The 24,447-nt window shown below is 37.8% G+C and overlaps 3 protein-coding genes across 3 annotated transcripts; all 3 read left to right on the top strand.

Annotated features, from left to right (window-relative positions):
* Nucleotides 1-6: 6 nt before the first annotated feature.
* prr11 (proline rich 11) lies at nucleotides 7-2,601 on the top strand (the record flags this gene model as incomplete). Its single annotated transcript, XM_079599634.1, is given in 8 exon segments — nucleotides 7-66; nucleotides 162-356; nucleotides 475-531; nucleotides 533-562; nucleotides 643-752; nucleotides 834-893; nucleotides 1,542-1,638; nucleotides 1,815-2,601. Coding segments are annotated over 8 exon segments (651 nt in total), but the record flags the coding sequence as incomplete, so codon positions are not given.
* Nucleotides 2,602-3,050: 449 nt separating this feature from the next.
* smg8 (SMG8 nonsense mediated mRNA decay factor) lies at nucleotides 3,051-7,626 on the top strand. The gene is made up of 4 exons (XM_079599579.1): nucleotides 3,051-4,638; nucleotides 5,369-5,514; nucleotides 5,601-6,470; nucleotides 6,589-7,626. The coding sequence occupies exons 1-4, from the start codon at nucleotides 3,114-3,116 to the stop codon at nucleotides 6,799-6,801; spliced, it is 2,754 nt and encodes a 917-aa protein (XP_079455705.1). The 5' UTR covers nucleotides 3,051-3,113; the 3' UTR covers nucleotides 6,802-7,626.
* Nucleotides 7,627-7,706: 80 nt separating this feature from the next.
* On the top strand, nucleotides 7,707-18,970 carry ypel2a (yippee-like 2a). The gene is made up of 5 exons (XM_079599632.1): nucleotides 7,707-7,841; nucleotides 13,514-13,753; nucleotides 16,564-16,607; nucleotides 16,728-16,836; nucleotides 17,505-18,970. Exons 2-5 carry the CDS (start codon nucleotides 13,646-13,648, stop codon nucleotides 17,592-17,594), a joined length of 351 nt encoding a protein of 116 aa, XP_079455758.1. The 5' UTR covers nucleotides 7,707-7,841; nucleotides 13,514-13,645; the 3' UTR covers nucleotides 17,595-18,970.
* The last annotated feature ends 5,477 nt before the right edge of the window (nucleotides 18,971-24,447 follow it).

Here is a 24,447-nt window from a genome sequence, read left to right on the forward strand (position 1 = left end):
GAATCCCTTCACCAAAAAGTTGAGGAGCTGCAAAGGGAAATGGCACTATTGCATTCCACTTTGAAGGTTAGAACAATTCAGCTGTACTGATCAAAAGGATTTTCTGTATTTTCCAGTGAATCCAGTGCTTGTAATGTGCATTAAAAAATATTTATTTTTAGCTCTCTCGAGAAGCCAAGAGTGCAGGCGGTCCGTGTGAAATGCATGATGGTGTTCAGCACTCTACACCTCTGCCTCTCTCCCTTCTTCCACCTCCTCCTCCTCCACCACCACCTCCTCCTCCTATCCTAGTGACATTTGCTGCCCCGAAAGTGTCCTTAATTCCCAAAAAAACTGCACAAACTAGCTCTCTAAAGGTAATGGTTCATTACTGTTTTGTCATATCTAATTCAATTCACTTCGTTTGCTGAGGAAACAAGCCATGGAGGTTGCCACCATTTTCAAATTTCAAATCCCCCCCACCCAAACTAATAGGAGAAGCAAATTGGCCCTGTTACTGTGACTGTTCGAGATCTTCAAGCAGTACAACTAAAAAAAAGTGACTGTCGGCCAAAAAACTCAGGTGGGTGCAAGATTGTGTCCTCAATTTTCCATAGTATCCTGCATTTGAGTATATATATCTGACGGTATATTCTTTTAAAGATGTCTCCAGAGAGAAGATCACCACTGATCACACTTGCAGACTTGCAGAAAGTCCGTTTACGGCGCTCTAATTCTGACCTCCCCTTGAAGTTAAGGTCAAGGCTTGGCAGGTGATTTTCTGCATAAATGTTTATTTTGCTGTAAATCGATACATTTGTTTTTGCTTCATAATTTTTTGTTGTTTTCTGTAGGACACCAACCAAAAATCCCATGAGTCTTCGGGTACCACTTCGAAAAGTCAACTTGATCAGGCAAGATCACCTTTACTTTATAACCCTGGTTTCACAGACAAGGCTTAAGCCTAGCCTAGTCCCAGACTAAGGCCTCGCACCATTTTCTCACGGCCCTCGGCCCTCGTCCTGCTCGCCACAACTTGAAAACTTTGCACACTCTTCATATCGCAGTCCTGCAAAGATGACAGAAAATTGACTCCCATGTGCTGTCCTGTGGCAATACATAAGAGCGGTTGTGTTTTAGACCAAACATATAATGGTGAGTGAGTGCGACATGGACTATCACTGAATGGTATATTTTGCCAAATATTATAGATATTTTGCCAAATAAAATGATCCTGTCAGAAGAATTGCGTGAACTTTATTATTACACAGAAACGTCAGGAAGCGCCTGAAAACGCTAGTGTGGACTGAGTGTTTTTAAACGGAAATGCCGTTTTCAAATGTATCCGGATTAATGTAGACGTAGCCTAAAATGCATGTTTGAGCTGTTTTAACTAAAAGCAATTTTTCTAAGGAATGTTTATAAAAGCTACTTAAATGTCCTAATTGAACTAAAGCCTTGTCTGTGAAACCAGGCTATATTGTTTGAATTAGAGCAAAGAAATGCCTAAAACTGAAGAAAATCACATATAGCTTAATGCTTGTCACATGGTATATTCTCAGGAGTCCTGGTGGCACACCGCTGTGTAACAAAGAGAATGATGTGACTGATTCAAGCCTGGATCCAAAGATGACCAGAGGGTTAGGAAACCAGCACCTGGTATGTAATGGCTAAATCATAAAATTAATCATAATATCAGTATTTAATTTTACTATTATTCTTTTAAGTGAATGAGTCTCTTGATAAAATTAAACCAGAAGATAATTTTACTTGCACTATAAACAATTAATTAATGACCTGAAAAATCTTATTTTATTCTGTGTATAATTTTACAGCGTGCTTTAACAAAAGGACTATCACCAATCAAGCCTTTCTAAAGAAATGGACCATTTTAGTGTTATTGCACATTGTGTTTTGCATGGCCTTTTTGTAACTGTTTTGTGTGTGCTTTTTTACATGTTTACTGTAACAGTGCTAATAGCTTCTACCGGTTTTCATACTGTCATGGTACTATAATAACTCTTTTTAGTGACAGGACAGTATTTTATGTTACTCGCTACTGTGTTATTTTATATACTTGTATGTGAAATGCTCCTTGATCCTTTTATACCATAACACCCTTTTTAAGACATACTCGCAAGCATAAAGAACAGCAAATGCACACTTTATGGTAATTTAATGTACATCAATATGAGCACGTTTTTAGATATTATTCATTATATAATTAGTAGAACTACGTAATTATATATGCAGCTCAATGTCACTGTTACTGAATATGATTTGTGGAATGTGTGAACTGACTCAGCTGTAAAATATAGTACTACATACTGTGAAATGTGTACAGAGGTGAGAAGTCCATAAATTGATCCATAAATTCAATATGCCATTGTCTTACGTGTGTGGTAAAACTTGAAGCACAACTCTGGATGGATGTCTTATTTCTATGTTTTACTGTTTGTTTACAGGTGGTCTTTGAGTGTTACAACCAAAGTGATGTTTCCATGTCTTAATGTTTTATATTTTAAGGGTCTTTTGCAATATTTTTCTCAAGCCACTTTTATTTGTATGTAAAAAAATATTGCAATGAATACAAAACGTTTAATAAATACTGGACCTACACACATTTTGTATGTTTTTGATTAACAAGCAAGCAAGTGCATTTAGATAAAGGGTTATGAAATATAGTTTTTTAGTATCATTTTTATACTATTACATCATTTGCCAATGCTGAATTTACTTTTATATTTTATAATGCATTTTTCATTTTAGTTTAGGTTTTAGTCATTTTGTTATGTGCTTGTCGTTTATTTTTTATATTTTTCATATATGTGTGTGTTTTTTATATTTCTATTCAGCATTTAGTTTGATTTCAGTTTGTCAATCCTAGTATTAAAGTTATATCAGATAGTAAGTTTTATTTCATTACCGAAAATTATTGAATATTTTTAGGTTTAGCTAACATAAATACTATTTGTAAAATTATAAGACATAAACCACTATTTACGCTCTGCTTTTTTTTTTTTTTTTTTTTGTACGGACATTAACGTGCTGGTTCATGTATCCACCCGGACTCTATTTTGCGCTCAGTTCAACACAAGTCCCGCCCACTTGTTTCTGTCCGACTTCCGAAGAAAATGGCGATGCCCATGAATATTGGAGCGTTGCTACAGTCAGAAATAATAGAAGACGCCAGCGACAAAGATGAGGGCGTTTGCGTATTGGGCATATTTGGGAAAAGCGCAATGCAACCCGGGTCAGTCAAAGATTCTCTCATAAACACTTTAGCAGATAAACACATCTTCTCTCTCTTTGGGAGCGACGACACTGACAGTCCGGGCGGAGGAACATCGATGCAGGCGTATTATAATCAGGAGAACCGCGTGCTATATCTCGTATTAACATCTGTTTTAGACAACCGCCAGCTTATTCGCGCGTGCGAGTCGCTGACGGCGGGTTTGGGTCATGCAGAAGCGCATGAGTTTTGGAAAACGGCAGAGAAGGATCACTGTTTGCAGCTTCTGTATCTCTTCTCGCTATGCCATGTTCTTCTGCTGGTTCATCCCACAAGTTCGTTCGACGTCACTTACGATAAGATGTTTCGCGCTTTGGACGCGCTGCGTCAGAAAGCGCTTCCCCTGCTGCGTGCTGCGATTAAAGATTCGCCCATATCAAAGGAATGGAAGTTAAACTGCCGGCCGTGCCCTCCACGTCTGCTATTCGTGTTCCAAATGAACGGAGCTCTCAGAGTGAGCTCTTCTGGCGTGGGTGGGAATGGGACTGATGGCTCTGGAGGAGATAAACCCAAAAAACACTCCCCTAGAAGGCGGCTACAGCATGCTCTTGAAGATCAGATATACAGGATATTCAGGAAAAGTCGTGTACTGACCAACCAGAGTAGTAATTGTCTTTTTACAGTTCCTGCCAACCAGGCTTTTGTGTATGTAGTGCCAGGACCAGACGAGGACCCTATCAGCTCTCTCCTGGGGCACCTGCGGTCCAACTGTGTCCTGCGAGAGAACGAAGGTGGTCCGCCTGTGCCCGGGCAAAGGCGATACCAACAGATGAGACACTCTAACAGACAGCCCTCTTTCAATGTGGAAAGCAGTCTTTCCTCAGGAGGGCAGTTAGTGGACTGCACTTTAAAAGAGTTCTTGTTTCAGCATGTTGAACTCGTATTGACCAAGAAAGGTTTCGATGACAGTGTAGGTCGCAATCCGCAGCCATCACACTTTGAGCTGCCCACTTATTCCAAATGGGTGCATGTTGCGAACAGACTTTATCAGGTCATGATAGAGAGCAGTGAGGATGACGCAGCTGAGATCTCCCTCAAGGTGCAGGGTCAGCTGAAAGTGCTTGAGGGGTTCCTTGACGCAGATGCAAAGTTTTCGGAAAACAGGTGTCAGAAAGCATTGCCCCTGGCTCACAGTGCGTACCAGTCAAACCTTCCTCATAATTACACCACCACAGTGCACAAGAATCAACTGGCACATGCACTGCGAGTGTACAGCCAGCATGCAAGGGGAGTCGCCTTTCAAAGATACGCCTTACAGCTCCATGAGGATTGCTACAAGTTCTGGAGTAACGGGCATCAGCTCTGTGAGGAGCGCAGCCTTACGGATCAGCACTGTGTACACAAGTTTCATCTCCTGCCAAAGCCAGGTGAAGATGCACATATAATAGATTACAGTTGCACCTGTGTGTGCATTTGGTACATGATGCAACTTATCCAAATTGGCTTAAATTACATTCAAGCTATATGTTTTTGTTGATGTGTTCCATGGGAATCAAATCATTACCTTGCTGTTGCTGCTTGCACCATGCTCTTTCTGGTTTAGATTATTCTTACTTTACTTCACAAATCTGCATTATATTTACCTTGGTTAAAAATAAATAAATAAACTTGAAACAAATGTTGACAACTTGATTCCCAACACGTTGATGCTCATTTCATACTGTTAGTTTGATGTTATTGATATTACATTTGTATTAAAAGTGTTCTCAATTAAACTTTGTTTCTGTGGCTAGAGCATGCCAAGGTTGTGGGTTTGATGATTCCCAAGGAATGCAAGAACCGATGTGTAATATCTTCAATGCAATATAAGCTGCTTTGGATAAAAGCCTCTGATAAATGTAATTATCTGAGGAATGCTGTGTCAGTTACCACAGAAAATAATTTCGACTCTTGGCACAGTTTTTTAAAACTAACAGAAAATGCTTTGACAGACAAAAATCCAATTTCTAGTTTAAGTCGTTAGAGCAATATGGGATGTGACAAGTGCTTAACTGTCAATATAACTGTGAGGTTCAGGTTACTAAACTGTTTTCTGTGTTAATCAACAGCATATCATGGAATATACATCTCTAAACCTCTATTTTGTTCATATTGCAGGTGAGAAGCCAGAAATGGACCACAACCCACCTATTCTATACCACAATAGTAGGGGTCGATCTACAAGTTCCTGTAACTGTGGTAAGAAGCAGTCTCCAAGAGAAGATCCATTTGACATCCAGGCTGCCAACTACGACTTCTATCAAGTCAGTAACTACAAATTTTTTCTACCATAAATAATCATTACATATGCTTTAAATCTGTTCTTCGTCTCTCTGTCATTCGTTTTCAGATGCTTGAGGAGAAATGTTGTGGAAAGTTGGAGAGGATAAATTTCCCGGTTTTCCAAGCCAGCACACCCGACCCTGCTCCTGTCAGTGAAGAGGTGCCCAGACCTGTAGAAGTACCTCCAGTGGCTGAAGCTGATCGTCTAAAGGAGAAAGAGACTAGCACTCACACACCTGGTGATAGCACAGGTCTAAGTCTCGCTCTTAGCTTGGGCCAGTCAATGGACAGCCTTGGAACATATGGTGATGGAGCAGAAGGACAAGAGAAGAGGCCAAGCTTGGTGGACAGACAGCCCTCAACTGTGGAGTATCTTCCTGGCATGCTTCATTCTGGATGCCCAAAAGGACTGTTGCCCAAGTTCTCGAGTTGGTCTCTTGTTAAAATCGGTCCAGCTAAGGCCTACAACAGTCTCACTGGTTTAGAGCAACCTGGATTCCTCCCAGGCTCCGCTTTCCTCTTGCCCTGGGATGTTGTCATTCGAAGCCGATCAGAGGAAGATGTGGGATCGCTTGAGCCTCTAGACGGAGGCCCAGCCTCCTGGCCAGCACCAAATAAAGCATCCGCTGGAAAGCGAGGCAGCGCCGGAGGAATTGGACGAGGGCGCAGACGGGATGATGTAGCTCGTGCTTTTGTTGGTTTCGAGTATGAGGACAGCAGAGGGCGCCGCTTCCTTAGTTCTGGCCCTGATAAAGTTGTCAAAGTGCTTGGGCAAGGTGGACCAAAGGAACCTGCAACCAGATGCTTAAATTCTGACATGCCTTTATACATTCCTTCTCCAGCTCAAGGACGAGGGATCAAGCCACACTACGCTCAGCTGGCTCGTCTTTTTGTCGTCATTCCTGATGCTCCTCTTGAGATTGTCCTAAACCCACAGGTACAATATGTTAATAAGCCAATGAATTAAATCTCAAATTATTAATGAAGAATACCACCCGTATTATCCACATTTTCTCCATTAAAGTATATTATTCTGTACTTCTCTTCTCTCCTAGGTCCAGCCAGGTCCTCCTCCCTGTCCTATCTTCCATCCGGAGCAACCTGAGGTGGTGCTGCCACCTGATGGACTCTGGGTGCTACGCTTCCCTTATGCCTACGTGACAGATCGTGGACCATGCTACCCTCCGAAGGAGAACCAGCCGCTGGCAAACTTCAGGGTGCTGAGAGGTGTTCTGCGTGCCAACACTACTAGTTCAACTCCACAGTAACAAAAAACACAGATTCTGCACTTAAACGCACCATTGAGACATCCATAGGACGAGGACACCGAAGATTTTCTCTTGATATTACGCATTTTGTTTTCACCATGCTTCTTTGCTTTTTCTTGTGGCAGTTCTTTCTTTCTTTTTTAACACAATTGTACAAACAATCGTGGCTGTAAATACAAGCAAACAAATTAAGGAATGTTGTTTACAGTAAATAAAAAAATGCAGTGAGAAAAAAACTGAAGGTGAACAATGTCATTACAAAACTACAATATGATTTTTTTAAACTGAAATTACTAAAGTTTTAAATGTGTATTTTAAAAAAGTGTTCACTAGATTTTCTGCAATTATTGCTTTTTCTGCAACTTTTTGAGGTTTATGCTATAAATAATTCTTTACCTGAGTAAAATAAGATTTCAAAAAAAGCTTAAACACTTGTTCCTAAGTAAGGATATTGCAATATGAATCTATTTTGTTGCAAAAGCGTCAATTTTTAATAAATTAGAGCGTGAAAACACGACACAGAGAGGCGCTATTTAGTTATGATCTGCCAACTGACTAGTACATCTTTGACATTCTCACGTGAGAGTAATATACAGACTGACAATTGGAATATCTTAAAAAATACTTTATATTCTGAGTTTAACGTTTGTCAAGACTTACTTTCGCTTTTAGTTATTTATTATTTATCATGTTTGTCACTGACACATCACAAAGATAAGGAATGTTTTGGTTTTTCGCCCGTATATTCTCTGCGCTCGTTCATTGGTCCGTCCACTTTTTAGGTTGGCCAATCAGAGTATTGTTGCTAGGCCGCTTTGTGTAATTTATTGGCTGGCCTGGCTGTCAATCAAACTAGGAGCTTGTAATGCGAGGCCCGATGAGCAACGGTGCTGTATTTACAGAGTGCTGCTGCTACCGAGGTGCGTGGCTGATGAAGATACCTGCAAACTTTGTGTTATGAAGAATGATCGCCTGTTTTGCATGAAGGTGCCGTTTTAAAGAGGGAGAGAGTTCGACCTGCGCGTCTTTTCCATTCAAAGGTAATATCTGTACAATCATAATGCTTTTAGTGGCTCCTTTATATGAAGTTAGACTTTTAAAAATGGAATGTGCGTTATTTGTTATCGTGCAGTATGACAGCTCACTACAATTTAACCTTTTCAATTCTGTGAACTTATTGATTCGGTTTGGAGTAAAACTTGTAGTGACAATAATAACTTCTGGATTTAAGACATAATATATATAACTGTTATATACAGTACATCAATGCATCATTGCATAGTTAAAATGTCAATAATTATACCTAACATCTGTGTTCCAAAAGTGTGCATTGTATCTAGACTATTACATAATTAGTATGGCACTAATGCCAGACTACCAACAAAAGTATCAGGAGAAATATCTGTTTATGCATGTGTCATTCACCATCAACACGGCTTTTATGAATTTAACAATGCTTATTTAAAATAAGTACATTTATGTTTCACTTAATTTTAATTTTGCAATATATGCGGTTTGCATATAAAAAAGCATGAAAATGGTCTTATAAAATAGTAAGTGTTCATGCTACACATTGCATATTAAGATCATTGCACACAAGATCATTGATCATGTTTATCAATGTATTGTGTACTTAAATACACTCATGATCTTACCTACCATTTTTTTATACATATACACTTGTTCTTAGATGGCTAGATAACTTAAATTCAATTGTGGCTTTTTAATATTTTGCATACTGATATTGTACTGTTTTGTTACCACAACATAAGTAAGTGACACTCAGGCTTGTTGTCATTTTAAAGCTGGCTTTTCTGAATTGGTTTAGCTTTGGGTGTTTTCAAGGAAGTGATTGCCAGAGGTGCTGAGCTGGTGCTGCCATCTGCACCGTCAGACTGGTGGCATCTACTATGGCCTACATAGAAGCTGGCTCACTGACACCCACACACACACTCGTCTGACCTGGATCCATCCCTCCGTCTCTCCATCTGACCCTCTCTGTTTACAACACTGTTCCTTTCAGTGTTGATGCTTGCATTGCACATTCATGGGTATTCCTGTAGGTTCATGCTGTTAGCGTATGATCATGAGCTTGAGAGGTTTGCATAGGTGCCGTTATACTTGGGGATGAATTTGCATTACCGGCCTTTAGAAAGCCGGTATGTGATCAAATATAAAATGTATTAATTTAGAGGGCATTTGTATTTTCTCTGTATTTGGCTCTCAAATGCAGCTTGCATATTAAAAATGTACCATTTGAAACATTTATTTTAACGTTAGGTCTCTCTTTATTTGTGTTTGCATAATTGAGTGTGCGTTTACTAAGCAGTACGGATTAAATCATTTTCAAGAGACGCTTGTATTTGTGTACTATTGTAATTACTTTAACAGGGAAACTGTAAAATAAAGTGGTAATCCATCAGATGTATAAACGACAATTTAGTTAGAGCTAAATATCACAGCATATGTGTGTACGCAGCAGGGGCTTTTATTTGTGCTGACAGATTTCAAAGGACAGCAAAAAAAGGTGCTATTATGAGAGCAGCCTGCTGTGTATTATGTGAAAGATTGGGGGGAGAGAGGGGGGGGGGATTCGCCACCTGTCCGGGGGTCCTTGTTGTCTGTTTAGATGTCCTCTTACTGCCTGAAATGCACAGGACTTTTTATGATGTTCTAAGTTAAACAAGGAAACAAACAAAGCCATTTATTAACAGAAGATTTTTTGTGCTGATGTACCTGCTGCACCATGTGTTATTGTTGCATAACAGACATTTTTATTAAAAACAGGTATTTGTCTGATTTGTGTTAGTGTAATACTTTGGGATGGAGATGATATTGATTTAACAATATTATACAATTGAAAACAGACCAAGTTATTGGGGGGAAATCATGAATTCCAAAACAAGAAAGAAAAAACTAAACAAAAAAAAACATTATCTCTCAAAGATTATCTTTATATGTATATGTATATAGTTTGTTTGGGGTCTAACCACCATACACTCGTAAAAATAAAGGTTCTTTATTGGCATTGATGGTTCCATGAAGAACATTTAACATCCACAAAGCCTTTCCATTGCACAAAAGGTTCTTTATAGCATGAAAAGTTTCTTTAGATTATTAAAATGTTCTTCACATTAAGAAAAAAATGTTCTTTTAAGAACTGTTCACTGAAATAGTTAATGGGAAAACCAAAATGGTTCTTTTATTGCATCGCTATACAAAACCCCCCTATTGGAACCTTTATTTTTAAAAGTGTATCACTGGCATATGCATTTCCCCTCATATTCAAGCAATAACTGCAGTCTTGGATTTGTAACCGCAGTCTACCGTATATTAGATTTGTTTGTTGAGTGTGTAGTCAGAAGAAGAAGAAAGATATGCCATGTTTGGACACTTGATGAATGAGATCTGTTCATTATAAATGTGTTTGGTTGGTCTGCTCCAGACTAATTTGGAATGGTAAACAGACAAAGTAGACAGAGACAGAGTGGCCACCATTTCTGTGATTATGACCTCAGTAATTATATCGGCGACAGGCGTTTATCTTCATCTCATCTGTCGAGATCCGAATGAATTCCAGCCCCTGCATCTCCCATAAATGTACCTCTTAATCGTTTTACTTCCAATTAGCTATATACCCGCACCGCATCCATCCTTTGTGGATCCTGTGTAATCGTGTTCGAAGTCGCATGAGGAAATGATGTCGAAAGTGATGCTGCTGTATCATTTGGTCAAATTATACAGAGTTCCTAATGGCAGAGCAAACACAATGGTGCTTAGTTATGCTAAGGAGAGTCAGATTTCAAGTCTCATGCTGCTGTCTAGAATACGCTCTCTGGCTGTACTTTTATAAGGCCTGTTTGATCGCATCTGTGCCAAAACAAATATAATCACAGAATTACAAATAGCTTCCCAGGAAACCTTATTTGCAGGCCTTTTTTTTTTTGTTGAGTTGTCTAATTTAATTTGCAACAGAGTCATTGAGTTCATGTGGTGTCTAAAAAAAGAATTTATTCCTTGAGCGAGCTTAGCCACTTGGCTTTGTTTGAATAGTAACACTTTACAATAAGGTCTCATTTGTTAACTTTAGTTAATGCGTTAGTTAACATCAGCTAAGATTAATAAATGTTGCAGAAGTAGTTTGTCATTAGTTCACGTTAACTATGTAGTCAATGTTAACAAGTGAAACCTTATTGTTCAGTGTTTTCATTAGTATTGGCATTGTAATAGACATTTAAACATTTGTCCTCTTCTAAATATATGCTTGATGACCTCAGCAGGGTTTTTGCTGACTTTGCTGAGTCACAACAGCCAACAAATGCTTTTGTTTATGTGATAATTACGTCGGTTTGCTGAGATGTGGTTGGAATTCGAATATCTGATGATGTCACTCACAAGGCCCTTTTTCGATCTCGCGAATAGCTGTCCGCGCTTCTGGGTAATTAAATGAGATGCCTGCGGATTCTTTTGGTAATTAGTTCTGCCTTAAATCTCGTCCAAAACTGCTGCCTCAACAGGAGAAAAGCTGCCAACGTGCCACAATGAAGTAAAGGGCACAAAACGAGTCAAGATTTCAAACTTATTCATTGGATTCAGGAAATCACATCACATTTGTGTACCCTGAAGGGTTATTATTTCAACCAAAAATGACAATTATGTCATCATTAACGCACCCTCATGTCATTCTAAACCTGTATGACTGAAAAGGAGATGTTTAGAATGATGTTCATGCTGCTCTTTTCCACACACTTAAAGGAAATAGTGACCAGAGGATGTCAAGCTCCAAAAGGGACAACAAAGCACCATGAAAGTAGTTAAAAGCCTATCATTTATCAACTTTAAGATTTGAGAGCCACAATGATAATCTGATAATCTGAATAAAAGTTCAATTTTGCATAGTACATCAACTACTCCTTTAACAACATTTCATCTTAACCAGAGCTTGACAATAACACCTTTTGAATTGTATATAATTTAAAAATAAATAAATTGTAGTCTTTTAAAAAAGTGCAATGTAATGGTCAATTTTTCGATACATATCAATACTGAAATATCGGAAACGCTTCCAATACTAATTTTCCGCAGGATAGTTACACCCCCCCCCCCCCCCCCTCTCTCTCTCTCTCTCTCTCTCTCTCTCTCTCTCTCTCTCTCACAGTGAGTTGACACACATACCTGCCTCCCCTCACTCATTTCATTTGATGAATATTGTTGGTGTTACTGGGCTTGAATTTCAGCGTGATAATTTGCATAATTTTACTTATTCACAAAGATTTTGTGCTCACACCCAAAGTGCGCGCACATAAAGCCGCCTCTCTGTACTAAATTGAGTTCTTTTTCACTGTTTATTGCACTTAAACCATCAAATACACACACAATAATGTCAAAATCCCAGCCTTGGCGAGTATTCTCGTTAACACAGTCAATTATGTTTTAAGTGAACGTAAGCAGTTGAGAAAGAAAACGCGTGTTTCAGTAAAATGGATCCGTGCATCAGGTTTTAAAGTGACAACAGCTTGCTGCCAAATTATGAGATAATATTAAAAATATCGACAGTTTTTGGCAGTTTATCCCCATGGTATCGATGTCATATTTGTGGCCAGTGAAAATGCTGAGTGGCTAGTAACTTTGGAAAACCGCTAGCTACAGAAAAAAGTTTTTTTAGGGATGAATCGGTTGAACAGAAATGAGCATTGAAATCATACGCGTTGGGGTGTTTCTGGCTATCTCTGTGTGTTTGAGTCCACGTCATTGGCAGGTCTCCAGCCCTCTGCATTAAAAGCCGCCTCTGATACAGCTCTGACCCCTTCTAACCCAAGGGCAGGATGAACGCGCGACCACACAATCACAGTTAGCTGTCAGACAACAGCTCACAGATACTCTGATTCATGCGTATTTGCACTGCTTTCCTGTGAATGACGTCTGCTGCATTCACTGTCTGTGTTTCTTGCTGACGTACACTCAGTTTTGGACATCAATCTGCATCATTTATGACGCCTAAAATGTGTGAATACACCGTAGAATGTTATTTAACATTTATTCATTATTTATTTACAGCATTGTCTTTAACGGGCCACTATGCTTTTGTGACATAAACCAAGTCAGGTTTCTTGCACAAAGCCAGTCCTAATGTTGTTGTTGTTTTTTTCATAATTATTTTTCCTTGCTCTTTTTGATACAAATAGATGTTTTTGTGATTGCATCTTAAATAGGTTCATATGTAAATAAGATGTTATGTAAATTAGATGTAAATGTGCATGCTCATGTTAATATGCTTATGGTAGTGATGTCATAAATATGATGATTTCTGAATGCCTTCACTACTAGTCAAAAATTTGGAATAAGTAAGATTTGTTGATGTTTTTGAAAGAAGTCTCTGCTCACCAAGGCTATGAATTTCTCTAGTGTCATTTTTATCATGCATCTTTGCTGAATAAAATAGCATTTTTTTTTTCATCTTTCTTACCCCAAACTTTAGAATTTTCCACAAAAATATTAAGCAGCACAACTGTTTTCAACATTGAAAAATATATATATTCTTGAGCAGCGAATCAGCATGTCAAAATGATTTCTGAATGATCATGTGACACTGAAGACTCGAGTAGCGGCTGCTGAAAATTCAGCTTTGCCATCACAAGAATAAATTACATTTAAAAATATATAACATTTTAGATTGTAATAATATTCACAAGTGTGTGTGTGTTCCTCACAGGTGTGCTCTCCTCTCTCCTGAAGCGTCACCACGGCCCTCACCTGTGTGCTCCACTGTTTCTCCAGTGAGTCGTCCTGGACTGCCCGACCCTTCCTGCTCCGCCCCCGTGCCGTCTCCCCCGCCACGGTCACCATGACACGCTCCAAAACCTTTCAGGCCTACCTGCCCAACTGCCATCGCACCTACAGCTGCATTCACTGCCGAGCACACCTGGCCAATCACGATGAGCTCATCTCAAAGGTAGTCTGTCTCTTTTAGCAAAACCTGTACGTAACCTCAGACCACGACAGTTACTTACAATTAATTCAGTGCTTCAGTTTTAGACATCCTGCTTGACTTCCTGTTAAAGGGTCGTGAAACACTACAACATGTTTTTGGGATGTTTAAATTAGTTGCACATGATCGAAGACAATAACATATATCATGGAATAACAAAAGTCATTAAAAATGCAAAAGCTCATTTGTATATTTTCAATGCTTTGTACTAATGCCTGACCTAAAATACAGATATCAATTTATCTGTATGTATTTGTGTAATGTGAGCTTAAAAACAGTTTATAATAATCTTTATATATTTGTATGCATCAGTTTGGGGTCAGTAAGATGTTTTTCTTAAAGAAATTAATGATTTTATTCAGCAAGGATGCATTAAATTGATGAAAAGGTAATGGTAAAGACATTGTTTCAAAATATTTCATCTCAAATAAATGATTTTCTTTTGAATTTTCTATTAATCAAAGAAACCTGAGAAAAATGATCACAGTTTTCACAAAAATATTCAGCAGCACTACTGTTTTTAACATCGGTAATTATAAGAAATGTTTTTTGAGTACCAAGTCTCCATAATAGAATGATTTCTGAAGGATCATGTGACACTGAAGACGTGAGTAAGGAGACGAGAAAATTAAACTTTCCATCCCAGAAATAAATTACATTTTAAAATATATTAAAGTAGAAAATTGATTTTCAATTGTAATAATATTTCACAATATTACTATTTTTATTGTATTTTTGATCAAATAAATGTAGCCTTGGTGAGCATTTTGTTATTTCAAAAGCATTTTTTCAAAAATATTATTAACCACAAACTTTTGAGCGGTAGTGTAAATAGTTTTGGTAACACTTTAATCAGGTTTTATTTGTTAACATTAGTAAGCTACATAGTTACAAATTCATTGTACCACATGTGCACAGACTGGCACACTTTTAAAACACCATATGGGGCCTGTTTGTGAGGTGTGTGTCATTATGTATGTGGGTGGAGAAATATGTGTCAAGGATTATTAATAGCACCTGTAATTCATAATGTGAACAACATTGTGCGTGCCAGTTTGCCTTTTGTCTGTGCATGGAGTGTGTGTGCAGGCAGAATGTGGGTCGATAAGGCACTCGGCTGCCTGACGTACATGACACACAATCAAGGATAAAGGGAAGCAGGTCATCGTTTCAGCTTTTGTGTGCCACAAGAATAAGAGCATGTCTCTGTAGTATACGCAGATGAACACCAACATATACCCATAATGCAGCACTATTCTGTGCCCAGCGTTTTGGCTGTCTGATAGACCGTGTGTGTGTGTGTGTTTACAGGTTGTACAGATTAGATAATATTGTTTTTGCTGCATTCATTAGTTGTTCACATACTGTGTTTGCTAAATAAACCCAGTGGTATCCGGTCTGACAAGGCTTTCTTGTGTTTCAAGGGAAGATGAGGGTGAACGTATAAGAGTTGAGGGTGAAATGATAATTAGATTTCAATTAGTTCGAATCCCTCTATACTAAATACAGGTCAGAATGGAACGACATGATAAATGTAGTAGCTTAAAGTAGGTTAATAAAGTTTTGTACATTAGGAGGCTAATGTTTTACTTTAACCATAAGGTAGTGTTACAGAAAACGTAATACAGCATTTGGATAGCTGTCATTTTGAATACACAATTGATAAAATATACAATTGAAAATGCCATGTAATCAATATATCTGAATACATATTTAAATGTTATTAATTAATGTTACTTTGACAGCTCTTAAATACAAAAATAAGGGAATTTACTCAAAACTAACACTGAAAATATCAATCCAACAGTCATAGCCAAATAGATTCAATGTTTCATGCAAGAAGTCATAACAGAATAACAATGCATCATTTTGAATCAATTCATTAAAAAACAGGCGGTTTCCACACAAAAAATTAAGCAGTGCAACTGTTTTCACCATTGATAATAATAAGAAATGCTTCTTGAGCACTAAATCAGCCTATTAGAATGATTTTTGAAGGATCATGGGACACTGAAGACTGGAGTAATGATGCTGAAAATTATATACAATTTTAGATTGTAATAATATTTTAACATTTTACTATATTTTTAATAAAAATAAATGCAGCATTGGTAAGCATAAGAGACTTACAGACTCCAAACCTTTGAATGTTAGTTTTCATTATATAATGTAATATTTTCCTTACACTTTAAATATACACTTGTGTTTTCATGTATACATCTCATTAAAAATGTTTTGAAGCATATTTGAGGTTAAAAACGATTTAAATATTTTTAAATAATTTACTCGAAAACACTGAAAATGTTTTTTAACATGTAAATCTGTTGAATCATTGAATCTGAATTAATAATTTAATTAATTTTGATGTATTGGATCAGCCAGTTTAAACTGATTCATAGAAAATGAGTCCAACATACTCTAAAAGAGTTTATGATTATGTTCATGCATTTAATGTATTATGTTTTAAGTGTTTACCTATTGTTGCCATGGTTTCAATCAGGTAGGTTATTTAAGCTTAAGATAGATAAAGAAAGCCTTCATTGCTATTCTGTTCAGTATAGCACAGCCAAAATGAAACCGCCCTAATGATTTTTTGATCCATGCCCATATGGCCAAACCGCTTCCCAACACCATCATATGACCCTGGCCCTGCTTTACATCAGGCCTGGGAAATCCCATCCTCATGAATGGAGCAGCAATTACTCGGATGTCATTTTGTAAGACATATGCCAGCCAATTCAATAATCTTTGTGTCTGTTTTATTTCCTTTGCAGTCTTTTCAAGGGAGTCAAGGCAGGGCCTACCTCTTCAACTCAGTGTAAGTCTTATAGTTTGTCCTAACCATGCAATACAAAGTGGTAAAGCATCAAGGAAAATATAATTTCAGAATGTTCATGATTTTTTATGTAATGTTGACATCCTCTTTTTCATGGATCAGGGTGAATGTGGGCTGTGGCCCAGCGGAGGAGAGGGTACTGCTGACCGGTCTCCATGCGGTGGCCGACATCTACTGTGAGAACTGTAAAACCACTCTGGGCTGGAAATACGTGAGTTCTGGATCACACCTCACACAAACACTCATGATCGTTCAACACCGGACATGCACTCTTACAAGTTGAGATATCTCATCTTGTGTCACGTTTGAACTTAAGCTAGAGGCTCGGATACAACTCATCGAGAGAGAGATACTTTAAGTGGCTTTTCCACAACCTCATGGCCTGCTTCCCACGTCACTAATCTACTCCTGAAAACCTTTGAGTACGTTGTGCTTTCCGAGACAAAACAGTATTATTGAAATATATTGGCTTTGAATTTTTCTCATCTTGTCAGCCTAGTAGATGGCCAAGCAGTGAAAAACACTTTTTGTCTTTAAAAAAAAAAAAAAGAAGTATTTGACCACGTATATTAAAATTATTGTTAATTCATTATAAAAGAGGTGTTCAAGACATTGCTATTTTCAAAGTAATTAATTAACGTTCAATTTAAAGAATAATCATATCGGAATAGATTTAGAAGTTGGCACTTGTTTTACAGCACATATATCTCTTCTAATACTGCTATTTAAAGTTGTTATATTTGATGGACATATCCAGAAAAGCTCCCCAGCAGCTGTCCATTATTTTTGGCTCCACAGATCTTGACTTTGAGGTGACCACACGCTTGTTCTCTTGACCGTTTGTTTTTCTCTCTCCCTCCCTCTTCTTCTTTCCATTAGGAGCATGCCTTCGAAAGCAGTCAGAAGTACAAGGAGGGCAAATTCATCATCGAGCTGGCCCACATGATCAAGGACAACGGGTGGGACTGAAGACCCTGAGCCCCCCCCTCCTCACGGCCCATAAACGCTGGAAAGAGACATGCAGCATATGAATAATTAGCTTCATTATCTGGCTGTAACTTCCTTCCTGGAAATCTATCTACCTGACACACACCTCTAAACCTTGAGGGTGCGAGGTTCATAGCAGCAGCAGCGCTACCCCCATCCCGTGTGTGTATTTATACGCGTTTGACTGGACGAATGTGTGCCAGCTAGACACCAAGTGTTTATATTATGTGAGTATTTTCCTATTCTATTCAAGGGAGTGCAAATTGAGGCACAAATCGACATTTGCTTTCCTCTGGGGTGGCCACGGTCACAGTTTTTTCCCCACGCTCAGGTTTAACTAATGGCTGGATCCATGGTAAAAGAAGGGTTAAAGACGAACCCATTTAGCACGGCACCTTTTAACTCATTCGTGTTTTAAACGAGGCAAAAACACACTCAAACGGAAGCGACATCCATTTGTTTCCCTCACGTCTTACGTGTCTTTATTTCTTCCAGTTTTGTCTTTATCATTTCCATGTTGTTTATTTATACGTATATTTATTGATTTTTGACGTGGTTTTAGGGACGTTACGCGTATGGTAAACCGTAGCAACCACAGTGGTCTTTGACTTCGTATAGCGGAAGTAGCAAAGTTTGATAGAGGTTTGAACGTACACTTCCTCTCCAGATTGTGATCTGTCTCCTTTTGAATGTGATTATGGAGTAAATGAGGCATTCTTATGCCATTTATAGGGCACAGGTCGCGTACATTAGCTAGAGCCAAGTCTTTAGCCCCAGCTGCAGCTCTGAAAGGGAACTGAGGCGTTCTTACAGCCTGTGATGTCCCATTCGGTCTCATTAATTCCCGCCATAAAACCACAAATCATGTGGTAAACCAGACTTTCTCACCACGTGATTTGCAGAAGAACGAGTTTGACGGCTTGTAAATGTGGCCGTCGAACGAGGTAAATCCAGCAGGGGCTCGTAAATAAAAAGCCTTGGCGCAACCAAAGACTCTTTCATCAACTATACGCTGACCAAACCGAGTTTGATTTCCTGTTTTAGTCACATCGTTGCGTGTCGTTTGGTTCAGTTGTATTGTCTTGTGCAGAACAAGTCGATTTTCAATGATTTAGGTGTTGTGGAAGTTAACATATAATGTCTTATTTTATTGAGTGTGTATTTATGATCGTCATCATGTATTGTTTTAGCACTCAATCTTACATCTTTGTATTTATCGTTTATGTGGGACCGCTCCACCAATTCCAACTTTTTTATATATATATGATTTCAGATTCTTTTTTTCAAAGAGAAAAGTATGTGAGATAAATTTGGAATCAGTATTTTAATCTGATATCAATAAAGCTCTCATTTTACGAATGTCCTTTTGCCATTGGTCTTCATTAATGAGTGTTTCATTTACCACTCAGAAGAAGTCTCTTATTTTCACCCAGGCTGCATTTATTTGATCAAAAATACAGTATTGGGAAATATTATTACAATTTAAAATAACCTTTCTATTTGAATACATTTTGAAATGTAATTTATTCCTGTGATGGCAAAGCTGAATTTTCAGGATAATTTCTCCAGTCTTCATTGTCGCATGATTCTTCAGAAATCATTCTAGTATGTGGATTAATTTCTTATAATTATCATTTCGCTGCTTAATATTTTTGTGCAAACCATAAAACATTTTGTTTTATGCAGAAGGCACAAAAGAACGGGATTTATTTGGAAAAGAAATCTTCTGAATCACTATAAAAGTCTTTACTGTCACTTTTGATCAATTTAATGCAACCTTGCTAAATAACAGTATTAAAATCTTTTACAAAATCGAACTTTTGAACAGTGGTGTGCATTTCAATAAAGAACACTGCTATCTTTCATTCTTATTTTTAAACTTCTGCCTTATGTAAATCATGGGTTTCTGCAAATATTTAGGATATGAATTTTGAGAGCAGAGTTCAAATGTTCCCTACGGCCTGTATATGCTGAACCTTGTACACTTTCTCTGCATGCAGTGTGTGTGTGAGAGAGCAGGGAGTGTTGGGGGTGGCAGAGCCAGGAAACATTGTTTACAGCAGCAGATGGTGGGCAGGCTCTCATAACCATGATACTAGGAGCAGCCATGTGAGTGACAAATATTGTTTCCCCCCCCCCAGGCAACACTAAAACCATGAATCCATTGTTTTGTCCAGGCTCCTGATGGAAATAAACACCCTGTAACATCTATTACAGCACTTAACAGCTTCACATTAATGATAGAGACTGCTTTCTATTAAAGAAGATGGATATCTACAAAGCATGTTTATACAAGGTCCCCCCCCCCCCCAAAGATTCAGTATAATTCTTTCCACATTACATGACAAAAACATAGTATTGTCATGAATATACATAACTCTCAAGTGTGTGTGTGTGTGTGTGTGTGTGTGTGTGTGTGTGTGAGATGACTTGTAATATATCATGTATATAACTTATATAAATGTATAAATAATATGTATATACTGTATATTCTGATTCCAAATACTGTATTGCATTTAGACATTTTATATTTTTGTGTAAATATTTACGAACAAACTGCAATAGTTAAGAGGCAGTAAAACAAATACTACCATGAAAAATAAATACTTTACAATTGTATTATCACTGTTTTTTTATGGTTAATGGTATGAATGGTACATTTAAAGCAGTATCTAACTTGGGATAGGGTGGAGGTCTCTCTCTCTCTCTCTCTCCAAAGCTGCCTGCCTCAGCCACATGATGTATATAAGCTTCTTGCTGGCCAAACCCACTATGTCTAAAAATAAATGTGATATCCATCCCAGACAGAGTTAGTGAGTGTCTCTGTGATAGATGGAGATTTGAAGAGACAGCTCTTCTGTCAAGCAAATATACATATAACCCAAAGCAAACCACATTGACCGACGCAACAAAGCCAATATAAAGCTACCCTGATATTAAATGACATTGTCACATGAAGTTGCACTAAACAAAAATGATACATCCAAATCATACAGTCATGCATTTTAGATGCCAACTCATATCTCCAACACTCTTTTAACTGATGCATATGAGCAAATGTCCCCAATAAGAGTCTTTGGATTAGGGATGCTGTAATCTCTGCACTGGTTTCAGACAACCAATGTGTGCATGTGTGTGATTTCTTGGACATGGATTACTTCTGACCTGTGTGCAAACACAGCTCAATGCTGCCTGCTGCAATATTATCAAGCCTAGATAAAGAGATCACAAGTGAATGTGCTTGACTATTTGTGGAAAATAACAAAAATAATTGTCAGACAAGAAATATTAAGCTTTATAGTTCCATTTATTTCAACATTTAGTCAAAATTGTGATTAGTATAACCGAGACACTCTCTTTTATATAGAGTTACATTTCATACTAATTTTACATGTTTATCATTTGTTTGTCGCTATGGGATGAGTGTACAGAATCCAAACTTGTCTGAGATCCTTTTAGTGCCAGTTGGCATGTTTTATTAGTTGGCAGACACACAGTGGCCCAACATAACATTTTTAGGCACTTGTTTGGTCATGTATTTTAATGAAAGATAGCATGTTTCAAGCAATACATTTAAAAAGAGGATATGAAATGTTGTATCTAACAAATATCCAAAGGGTAAACGTTAGGATAGTTCAGCCAGAAATGACAATTCTGTCATCATTTACTCACCCTCAAGTTGATCCAAACCTGTATGAGTTTATTTCTTCTGCTGAACACAAAATATATTTTGAAGAATGTTGGCAACCAGACAGTTGACGGTAGCCACTGACTTCCATAGTAGGAAAAAAAATTTATATGGAAGTCAATGTCGCACCACAACTGTTTGGTTACTGACATTCTTCAAAATATCTTCTTTTGTGTTCAACAGAACAAACTCACTCATACAGGTTTGGAACAATTTGAGGGTTAGTAAATGATGATAATATTTGGGTGAACTATCCCTTTAATGTAACATGTTCAGTGTGATGAAATACACTTGTGGGCTTGTGGACACTTGTGTGAACTTGAGAGAAAACTAGTTTTGAATGGAAAAGTCTTGCAGATACCTTTTGATTTGATCATTTTCTTCTGATGTAAGGGATTTTGTTGTTTTCGGGGTCAGTTTACATACAGAACCATCAGTGAATATGCATGAAGCAATACATCACGTGACAAATATCAACCAAGTCCACAAGAGAAAGTCAGGCAACATATCTGTGTTCCTGGCCCTTTAAATCTATAATTCAGCACTAAATAGGCTGTCTAACTCGAATATAATATTTGTATTTCTTTGTCTGAGGGAAAGAGGGTAACGGTTGGGGAGTCACATGAGGTGGGGTACATCTAATCAGGAAACCAAGAGGCTGTGGTCTGGGGGAAGGGGCTTGTTTGAGGTAATTATGCTGCCCTCACAGCGGCAGATGGTTTGGGAGGGGAACGGGAGGAAGGTTCATGTTAGTAACAAAGCCAAAACTGGTCTGATGCAGGAAATTGGCCACAAGAAAACCAAAAGACTGTTTCCTTTGCTCCTTCTCACTGACTTCCCCTCAGAATAGTGAAAAGCTCTTCGTCTGATTCGGGTACAAACAATGATCAAGATCTAGATGAGCGTATTTGATTAAATAGCACCTCACAGTGAGATTAAAGTGGGGAGCCCTATACTGTCTAAAGCAGATTTGGAGAAGAGGAATGTTTTACAGGATGTAATTGGCCTCTGCACTTCCTGGTTGAAGCTGGGCCACTAATCTGAGCCTGGCCAGGTTAAAACCATTAGACCAGCAGAAGGTCTGCGCCATCTGCACTGAGCTCATAAGAGAATAAGGCCAATGAAGAGAATTGAGGGGGTGCCTGGATGTAGCCTGGCCAATCTGCGTGTGTATACATTCATGGGGAAAGTGCTCAAAGCAAAAGATTCAGACCCCCACCCCCTGGCAAACAGCCACACGCACTATCCGCAAAAAAAAAAAAAAACGGCTGAAGCATGCTGAATGGAAATGAGCATTTTAGGCTTTGAGTAACACACCTGCCCTTTTAAAATGATGGAGCAGCTGGGTTACCGTTGTACTGCAGAACCAAATGCTAAGCTGATATCAACTACAGGCCACCTGCGGTGCAGACATTACCCATGAGTTGAAAAAGGCACTGCCAGGTGCATCACCTTTCCATGCTGTGCCTGCTAGAAACCAATCAGGATTTCCCAACACATTTGCAGCTTATATTTTAAAGCATTTTGGGGTTATTAACATCTATGAGTTGTTTAAGAAACATTATTTAGATATTGTTGTCTAAAGCAGAGGTTTTCAATCTTTTAGACGCCACAGACGCCCAAATTATGCACTGAAAAAGTAATATCGTACATCAATTCATTTTTGTTAAGTTACATTATTATGTATTTTTTTCTACTATAGTAATGTATTGTTAATATTGTTACTTTATTTTAATTCATTTATTTACTTTTTTTATTATTATTATTATTATTTTACAGTTTGCCTTAGGGATCCCCTGGACCCCAGTTTAAAAAAAAACCTGGTCTAAAAGAGGATGTTAATGTTACCCTTTAAAGTAAATGTTACCCTTTAAAAAAAAGTACTATGGTGCAGTAATGGTAAAATGATAACTATTTTTATTATATGCCTTGATTTACATGACACTCCAAAGTATTTCAAAAGACTATGACATTGTATTGTCTTGTTACATGTCCAAAAATAAAAAAGGGAGTGAACAGATTGTGCTGAATTGTTTTATGTATTATAGATATAAGTAAAGGCATATTGATAATCAAAGATATTATTAAACTAGGATAACTCCTAATTAGTTGGGATATATTTGAGCACAAGCAATCTGAAGTGCCATTTAAAATGCCAGACTGCATTATTTATGAATCATGGTACACAAAGCCTATATGTTTGAGGAAATGTTTCGTCTTTAAATGTAGGCTAATTGAATTTGTAAATGTAATCGATTATCTTGAATTGAATGGTTTACTTTACAATTAAATTGTCGTGTTTTATGAAAAAGACCGCGCGTGTGTGTGTGTGTGTGTGTGTGGGTGGTAGGTATTCCCTAAGTTGTTGTGGGGAAGGATGGCAATACGGTTTGTGTGTGTGTGTACACGCTTCCAAGAACAACGCGTGTATTAAACTGAGGTTAGACCTAAGTATGATCGGTTTGCGCCATCTAGTTGTCATTGAATGATAAAGGAAGAAACAGTAGCCTGTGTGCATGCAGGCACACTTTCTCTTAGTGCCATGCGTTTCATAATAAAAGTAAAAACAGTAATAGGCTACATTGAAATACTTTTATTAACTTTTAATTACGTCAGAAGAAGATAATTTAAGCTACACATAATCAGAAAACAATTCAACTTTGACCGTATTCAAGAGTTGTCCTTGTATTCGTAATGTCCATTAACGTCTTGTTGATTGTGTATCGCATTTTATTAACATAATTATATAATTAGCATCGATGGCATTTTATTTTCTCACTGGTTATATTGTGTCTATTAGTGATTTGTTAATATTGTAAGTAACAGTGGTGCCAATAAAGTTTAAAATGAATACAAAAATTTATTAAATAACCACTCAAAAAAGCATTATTTAGCTAAATTGTTAGAGCATAAATGTCCTTTTAAGTTCTTTAGTAGCCTAATTCGAATAGTAAAAATGGTTGGTAAAACAAGCTATATAATACAGTGATTCGTTATATAAGATACAGATACTAATGTGACTACTGTGTAGTATTTGTGCAATACATGTGTAATATAAACAGAAAGACTAGTGTTGCTTTAAAATACAACACTAGTGGGAGGCAGAACTCTGTAATCAATCTAATGTGCACGCATGGTCACGAACAT

Source organism: Phoxinus phoxinus (genome assembly GCF_949152265.1).
Source record: "Phoxinus phoxinus genome assembly, chromosome: 23".
In the NCBI taxonomy this organism is placed as follows: domain Eukaryota; kingdom Metazoa; phylum Chordata; class Actinopteri; order Cypriniformes; family Leuciscidae; genus Phoxinus; species Phoxinus phoxinus.

Excerpts from the sequence above, each read along its gene's own strand:
- smg8 (XM_079599579.1), top strand. The coding sequence starts at position 3,114 with ATGGCGATGCCCATGAATATTGGAGCGTTGCTACAGTCAGAAATAATA. Across the intron at positions 4,639-5,368 it reads TCATCTCCTGCCAAAGCCAG|GTGAGAAGCCAGAAATGGAC; the intron begins GTGAAGATGCAC and ends TTCATATTGCAG. Across the intron at positions 5,515-5,600 it reads CCAACTACGACTTCTATCAA|ATGCTTGAGGAGAAATGTTG; the intron begins GTCAGTAACTAC and ends ATTCGTTTTCAG.
- ypel2a (XM_079599632.1), top strand. The coding sequence starts at position 13,646 with ATGACACGCTCCAAAACCTTTCAGGCCTACCTGCCCAACTGCCATCGC. Across the intron at positions 13,754-16,563 it reads ACGATGAGCTCATCTCAAAG|TCTTTTCAAGGGAGTCAAGG; the intron begins GTAGTCTGTCTC and ends TTTCCTTTGCAG. Across the intron at positions 16,608-16,727 it reads GCCTACCTCTTCAACTCAGT|GGTGAATGTGGGCTGTGGCC; the intron begins GTAAGTCTTATA and ends TTCATGGATCAG.